Source organism: Arachis ipaensis, chromosome B01, assembly GCF_000816755.2.
Source record: "Arachis ipaensis cultivar K30076 chromosome B01, Araip1.1, whole genome shotgun sequence".
NCBI classification, from domain to species: Eukaryota; Viridiplantae; Streptophyta; class Magnoliopsida; order Fabales; family Fabaceae; genus Arachis; species Arachis ipaensis.
In genome coordinates this window covers 117,311,937-117,319,927 of record NC_029785.2, presented here as the reverse complement: position 1 = coordinate 117,319,927, position 7,991 = coordinate 117,311,937, and the positions used below count along the sequence as shown (strand labels likewise).

Genomic DNA, 7,991 nt, shown 5'->3' with positions numbered 1-7,991 from the left:
ATGTATTTATAATATATTAATAAAAACAATTATGCTATTAATAGACATATGTTAACAAAATTTAAAGAAATTTTAAAAAATAAAATTGAAAATAAAAAATAACATTCGAAATGCAGAATAAAAATTAAATTGACTTAGCTTAAATGCTTTATTTAAAGGATTTTGTTTAGAATACTTATGAAAATATAATATATTTCAGATAAAAATATGACATTTTAAACGTTAAGAATAAAATTAAAATAATATTTTACTCTTTTTTAAAAGAAAAATAAATTGAACCAAAAAGAAATAACCTCAACTTCAACGAATTTCATCTTGTACAATAAAAGGGGGAATTGCAAATATTATTGTACATTCTTAAACTTTTTTTATTAAATAAAGAGTGTTGTATTTTTTGTTAATTAAACAAATTTTAACTTTTTATTGTTTTATTTTATATTAATTGTTCAGATTTAGAAGAATAATATGCTAATTTGTTAACCATTTTTTTTTATAATTATTCTAGTATTGATAACATTTCTCTGAAATATAATTCATCAAGGATATGATTTGTTGTCTAAAATATTTTTTGTAGAGTACATAGCCCGAAGTAAAATAGTGATTTCGAGCTATAATATGGATGAAATAATTTTTTAGGGTAAAAAACCCAATTGAGCCAAGGGCTGAGCAAAATTACCCATATCTGCCAAATCAAATATTGATACAACATTCCACCAGAACACATTTTTATATAATTCGAAACAATAAGTTTCGAACTAGATATACACGTAATTCGAATTGAGTGAATTCGAAATACTCCCAAACACTAAAACCATGTAATTCGAATCAATTAGTAACGAATTATGCATGCAGAATCTCACGTAATTCGAATCAATAAGATTCGAACTAGGTAATGGTAAATCGAATGACATTAATTCGAATTAGTAAGAAATTGTGTGGAAGTACATTTTTCGAGAGTTATTGATTCGAATTATAACTCCTTGGTAATTCGAATTGATTGGATTCGAATTATATATATATGGTGCGCATCAAGTTGATTCGATTTAGTGTGGAGTGGAGCTCTATATATATGCAGCGAACTCGTGGAGCTGTGAACAAAGAGGTGTGATGGCTAGTGAGGATAGTTTTCTAGTGCTAGTACACCATAGAGGATCGATTAAGAGAAAAACTCGCTCTGGCGTGAAGTTCACTGATAAGGATCCTCTATGTATTGTCGTGAGTCCCTCGACCAGCTACGATGCTCTCGTTAGCTCCGTGCTTGTCAAGCTTGGACTGGAAGGAGTGAAAAGGGTTGAGAAGTTTTTCTATCGCATTCCAACCACGGTTCTCCATGATACGGTGAAGTATGATTGTTTCACCATCGGGAGTGACGAGGACTTGCAGGTCATGTTTCTTTCTCGTAGGCATTTTTCCGAGGTGAAGACACCAGAGCTGTTGGCAAAGTTGGTTGACGTGGTATCAAGCTCGGGTGGGTCGAACCGCAATGCCAATATTATAGCCACGGTGGCCGGTTCAAGCTCGAGACCTGCGGTTGCTTCCTCCTCCATTCCAGTGTATGAGCCAGCGGTCCAGCCTGCCGCCTCCCCATCGTTTGCTGTTGATCTCAGCGGCAATGTTGGAGACGAGGTTGGATATGGGGAACATCTTCCGACCGACGTACGGTGTCCTACACCGGCTGGAGTGGGAGAGGGATTGTTTGATGATGCAGATGACGATGATGTCGAGCCGGATCTTATCGCCGATGAAAGCGGCGATGATGTTGGAGCGGGCGATCCGATAAGGGCTACTGGTGGATCTAGTTCTGGCACACAGCAGTATCCACCCCATTTTTCATCTTTGGACCTGGAAGCCATGAGACAGGATGATTATCCTGGGCAGCTTGCTGGATTTGGCGCCAGGGATACGGAAGGGTCCGCCGGTATGACAGAGTTCCAGGTTGGTCAACAATTTCAGGACAAAGATGAGGCGCTGTTGAGTATGAAGACGTACAGCATCCGCCGAGGGGTACAGTACAAGGTAGTTGAGTCTGACTATCGAAGGTACGTGAGAAAGTGTTCAGAGTTTGGGAATGGGTGCACATGGTTGATTCGGTTGAGTCTCCGGCAACGTAAGGGCATCTGGGAAGTCAAGCGGTACAACGGACCGCACACCTGTCTCGCCACCTCCATCTCCAACGACCATAGGAGTTTGGACTACCATGTCATAGCGACATTCATTATGCCAATGGTTAGGGCTGACGCATCAGTCAACATCAAGGTGCTTCTGAATGCCACGGCAGCACACTTTGGATTCAGGCCTACGTATAGGAGGGTGTGGATGGCGAAGCAGAAGGCTGTTGCAATCATCTATGGGGACTGGGATGAGTCGTACAACGAGCTCCCTCGGTGGGTGTTAGGAGTTTAGTTGACGATGCCTGGTACTATAGCCGTCCTCAGGACTTGCCCTGTTAGAGTTGGGGGACAGGAGGACGAGTCTCGGGCTTATTTTCATAGATTGTTCTGGACTTTTCCCCCTTGTATCGAGGCATTTCGTCATTGCAAGCCGTTGGTGAGTATTGACGGCACCCATCTATATGGCAAGTATGGGGGAACGTTGCTTGTGGCAATTGCGCAGGACGGGAATTCCAACATACTCCCTGTGGCATTCGCACTAGTTGAGGGTGAGAATGCTGAGTCATGGTCCTTCTTTCTCACCCACCTCCGTCAGCACGTGACACCTCAGCCGGGATTGTTGGTTATTTCAGATAGGCATAACGGCATCAAGACAGCACTTGAGGCGCCCGATGGGGGATGGCTACCTCCAGCTGCATACCGGGCATTCTGCATTCGACACGTTGCAGCGGATTTCGCCCTCACCTTCAAGGGGAAAGATGCCCGGAGGCTTCTTGTGAACGCCACATATGCGAAGACCGAGGTAGAGTTTGATTACTGGTTTGACATTCTGTGGTCCGAGAACCCGGCAATGTGTGACTGGGCGAACAGAATTGAGTACTCCTTGTGGACACAATACTGTGATGAGGGTCGGAGATTCGGGCACATGACGACGAACATATCTGAGTGTGTGAATTCTATCCTGAAGGGGGTAAGGAACCTCCCCGTGTGCTCCCTGGTGAAGGCCACATATGGAAGGCTTGCGGAACTATTTGTCCGTAAGGGTAGGGAGGCCCAAGCTCAGATAGGTACCGGACAACAATTTAGCCAGTACCTGGTCAAGTGTATCGAGGCAAACCTGAAGACGGCAAGGTGCTTCACGGTGACTGTTTATGACAGGGATAACTCGGAGTACACCGTGGCTGAAACGACTCCTACAGGTTCGTTCTCTCTTGGTACCTACAGGGTCTCACTAGGGTCTCAGACTTGTGATTGTGGATACTTCCAGGCACTTCATTTCCTGTGTCCTCACGCACTGGCATGATGTGCTTATTCACGTCTAACTTGGCAGCCTTACATCCACGAAGTTTATCGCATTAGCTCTGTTTTTGGTGTCTATCAGATGGGATTCACACCTCCCATTCCAGAGGGTTTCTGGCCCCCATATGCCGGGCCCACCGTTATACCGGATCCGAACATGAGGCGTGCGAGGGAGGGTCGGCCGAGGTCTACTCGCATACGCACCAACATGGATGATGCAGATCCGAACCGCCCAAAGAGATGTGGCCTCTGCAGGCAACCAGGACATACTCGCCGAAGTTGTCCGCAGGCCGGACGACCCACAGTCACGTAGGGAAATGACTAGGAATGTTGGTTTGTCTGTTTTTGTTTCTATTACCATCATCACATGTATGTTATTTAACCGATCAACCAATGATTAGGAATGTTTGTCTGTCTGTTTTTATTTCTATTACCATCATCAAGAAGAATGTTATTTAACGGATCATCCAATGATTAAGAAAGTTTGTTTGTCTATTTTTATTTCTATTACCATCAGAACATGTATGTTATCTAACTTAGCAACCGATGAACTACGTGAAACTAAGTTATGTATTCTAGATGTCATAAAAGTTTTGTTTCATACCATATATATTTTTCAGTTGTGGTTCTAATTATGGCGTTACGGCACATAACCAAACTACACCTTATCTCTAGGTGTCTGGTAAAACACTAAATAACATGAAAGTAACTGCCGGATGCACAAATACATAAAGGAAGTCATACATAACACTAATAACCAAGTAAAAAGACACAAGCTGAAAACATGACAACTGAAAATACACGCAGATCCCAGAATCATCTGAATAGGTGTGAACCAGTAAAACAACGGCGCGGAACCCGTGTCCTATGACCTCTCTGGATCAGTGGCTCCTCATCCTCAATCGAGTCGGTATCGTCATCTGGAGCATCCTCTGTAGGCGTCCTGGGGGGGACATGTACTGGTCTGGATGAGGACGGGCCGGCAACTGAATGTGACCCCAGAGTATGTGCGGATGCCGGCGTCCCACCCAAGGCAAAAGTCTGCACAGGAGGCACCGTGGCAGGCTCGTTCAGATCTACATCTAAAGGTGCCTGTGTCCTTGTCGTCGGTAGCCGTCCTCGTGAAGCATCGTCCTCCTGCATGATGGTACGGATATCCTCAATGGAATGTGGTCCACCGAACTCCGCCACTAAACCATCACTAGCAATGAAGTCTGGAAACATGGAGTTCGGACTCACCCATGGAGTACTGTCCTGAAGTGTCTGATCATCACCGGGAACACCAACGAAATAATCTCCAAGAGGTCCACCACCAAGCCCAGCGTCAGTGTGAGTCGACGGATCTCCCATACCAGTCCCATACCACTCACCATCATGCCCCCCCTGTTGGTGCCTGTCAACCCCGACTGCCTCACTTCGTCCAGCTGCATCTCTCACAGGGTGATGGACATCATCTCTAGCATCAACCCCCCTCCTCCTACCTCCGCCTCCACGTCGTCTCCCGCGACCCCTACCTGCGTCCTCAACCTCATCCATGGCATCATCGAGCCAGGCATGCTCACGCTGGCTACGACGTGTGCCGACTCGAGCTCTCCTCTCAACACGACGTCTATCAGGAACATCGTGGGCTCGGTCCATCTCAGGAACTCGGCCGGGACCCCTCTGAGTCGCCTCATCCGGAATAGGAATACCTCGTGGATCGCCCAAAAACATCTCTGGCGACAGGAATCTCTTTCCATGCTGATGCCACCATGTCAGGAACTCATGCGAGGGGCCGGGGTCGGCCACAATGTCGAACTGTAAAACGTGCTCTGCACGCTCCTGCCAGTGAAGATGCCAATCAGCTAGCTGCGCCGGGAACCAGCGGTCACCTCCTCTCCCGTCCTTCGACATCAAGAAGTCGATGTTCAGGGCGGGACGCGGTGGGGGCTGTACGCCGCCAAACTGCGGCAACACTCTATCAACCTGATGCCACTCAACAACCGCAAAATATATCAAGGACGTCACACACCGCCATAACATCGTATGCCGAGGCTCCAATACCTCCGGATGGACAACCTGGATGACGTCGAGTGCGCTATATGGCATCCATATGAACTGCAAATACCGTACACATTCAATTAGAAGTCACTCTTAAACTATATAAACTTAAAGAATGACTAGATACACATACGGCTGATGGAACTTACATCCCGAGGCTGTAACAGGTCGATCTTCAGGCGAGCCATCTGAACCCTAGGCCCCTTGTTGCTAATCCCAGGATTGTAACCAGACCACCTGCGTAATAAGTAAAGGTTTATAGTGCATTCATGAGTCATACTAAAGTGAATACCATAACGATACATAATACAAAAAACTAAACGTACCTCGAGGCAAGGGGCCAGCTAAACGCATCACACCCAGAGGGCCTAAAGGAAGGAAACCTCCAAAAGATCCAAGACTGCAGTAACTGTAGCGGCCCAGCTAGCTTCACAACATGTCTGTTGGCGACTCTGCACATGCATCGGTACAACCATGCAAGCGCCGCCGACCCCCAACTGTAGCCACCCATCTCCTCGAGTCTAGCAACAAAGGGTAGCCATCTGATGTGTATACGATTGCCGAACTTGTCGGCAAACAGCTGCATCCCCAACAACATCATGATATACGCGCGGGCAAAGCGCCTAACTGTCTCCTCGTCAGCCCCTACGGGACACTCTCCAAATGTCTCCTGAAACCATGTACAGTTGACTGCGAATTTTTGAACTTGGTTTTCAGGAGGCAGGACACCTAGCAACTCATGGAACCACGTCCAAGCAGGCCTACCACCCTCAATGTATAGGTGGAAGTCTGTCAGGCAACCACTAACATAATGACCGTCAACCAGCAACTCCAACTGATATGCGACGTCCTGAAGGGTGATGGTGCACTCTCCAAACGGCATGTGGAAGGTATGCGTCTCAGGACGCCACCTCTCGATGAATGCACTGACTAAAGGCTCGTCTAGTCGGAACCATCTGTCGTTCAACCTCGCTAGATGGTACAAGCCGGCCATCTGCAGGTAGGGAACGTACCTCTCATCAAGCCGCATCCCCTGCTGCCGCCTAACGCTGGATATGCAACGCCGAGGCTGGACAGAAGATGAACCGCATAATTAGAATATTTTCAGAAACCACTGACATATGCAACTCATTTCATAAAGAACAAAAAAGGTTTACGTTCGGCGCAAACAATTCGTCTAAACCAGGTGCGTAATCCGTTAACACTTAACAACAAACAGTAACCAATAAAAACAGGTAACAAAAAACACTAGCCTATGCCTATAACCTAAACCACTTCCCTAAACCGCTAACATACGCTAAAACCACTATCAGAAACCATTAAAAAAAACCACTAACAAAAACAGGTAAAACAAAAACTGGTGACAAAAACCAGTGACAAAAACCGGTGACAAAAACCGCTTGCCTATACCACTATCGTAAACCGCTACCACTAACATAACTCACTATAAAAAACCATTAACAAAAACCACTGGCCCACACCACTTTACTAAACCATTACACTAAACCACTAGCCTAAACCACTAACAACATCATAAACCACCATCCTAAACCGTTAACAAAAACCACTATCATAAACCCACCATAACATAAACCACTATCATAAAACCACTATCATAACATAAAACATTATGAACAGCGCAACATCAGAGACCACTAACCTCGTCGTTGATCACCCCGGCGATATGAGCAACTCCATCCAGACGGTAAAGCCTCCCCGGATCATCCCCCATCGCCTGAATATGCCGATCCGGTGAATCTCGGCCCGAATGTTGGTCGTTTTCTCTGGGATTTGGTGGGGTATGAGAATGAGAAAGTGATTCGAATGAACTTGGTTCGAACTCCTTATATAGGCGAGTTCATTGTAATTCGAAACGAATCAATTCGAATTACTTAGAGTAGCCAAATGCACATAATTCGAATCAATTAGATTCGAACTACTCTTACTTGTCCTTCTCCTGGTAATTCGAGTTAATAAGATTCGAACTTCTCTCTCATAATTCGAATTAAGTTCACTCGAATTAGTTGATTTTTTTCGCGCTTAATTCGTTACTAATTGATTCGAATTACATGGTTTTAGTGTTTGGGAGTATTTCGAATTCACTCAATTCGAATTACGTGTATATCTAGTTTGAAACCTATTGTTTCGAATTATATAAAAATGTGTTCTGGTGGATTGTTGTATCAATATTTGATTTGGCGGATATGGGTAATTTTGCTCAGCCCTTGGCTCAATTGGGTTTTTTACCCAATTCAAGATATAAGAATTTTATAAATATAAAATATCAAAAAATAATTGTTAAGATATAAAAATCATAAAACTTATTATGTGTCTTTTTTATTGAGATATAAAAATATTTTTATACAAATAAGATTGATGAATAATATTGCCGTTATTACTATTTGGTCATTATGATTGTAAAGATGTTACTAATTTATTTATTATCGGTAATAGCAAGTATTTTTTAAAGAAAGATGAACGTGATACTTTCCGAAGCCAACTATATCTGTCAAGTTTTATATACAAATAATTAAAAGCACA

General features: G+C 44.3%; 2 protein-coding genes across 2 annotated transcripts; one reads left to right on the top strand and one right to left on the bottom strand.

Annotated features, from left to right (window-relative positions):
* On the top strand, window positions 1,108-3,414 carry LOC107611534. The gene is made up of 2 exons (XM_016313450.1): window positions 1,108-2,366; window positions 2,436-3,414. Exons 1-2 carry the CDS (start codon window positions 1,108-1,110, stop codon window positions 3,412-3,414), a joined length of 2,238 nt encoding a protein of 745 aa, XP_016168936.1.
* Window positions 4,227-7,182, bottom strand: LOC107611523 (protein MAIN-LIKE 1-like). The gene is made up of 6 exons (XM_016313441.1): window positions 7,111-7,182; window positions 7,003-7,060; window positions 6,608-6,654; window positions 5,777-6,519; window positions 5,600-5,687; window positions 4,227-5,507 (listed from the first exon to the last, which is right to left on the bottom strand). The coding sequence occupies exons 1-6, from the start codon at window positions 7,180-7,182 to the stop codon at window positions 4,227-4,229; spliced, it is 2,289 nt and encodes a 762-aa protein (XP_016168927.1).

Coding starts and splice junctions, on each gene's coding strand:
- LOC107611523 (XM_016313441.1), bottom strand. CDS start 7,182: ATGGGGGATGATCCGGGGAGGCTTTACCGTCTGGATGGAGTTGCTCAT. Junction 6,655..7,002: donor GATAGTGGTTTTTGTTAACG/GTTTAGGATGGT, acceptor TTTGTTGTTAAG/TGTTAACGGATTACGCACCT. Junction 6,520..6,607: donor ACGAATTGTTTGCGCCGAAC/GTAAACCTTTTT, acceptor TCTTCTGTCCAG/CCTCGGCGTTGCATATCCAG.
- LOC107611534 (XM_016313450.1), top strand. CDS start 1,108: ATGGCTAGTGAGGATAGTTTTCTAGTGCTAGTACACCATAGAGGATCG. Junction 2,367..2,435: donor TATGGGGACTGGGATGAGTC/GTACAACGAGCT, acceptor AGCCGTCCTCAG/GACTTGCCCTGTTAGAGTTG.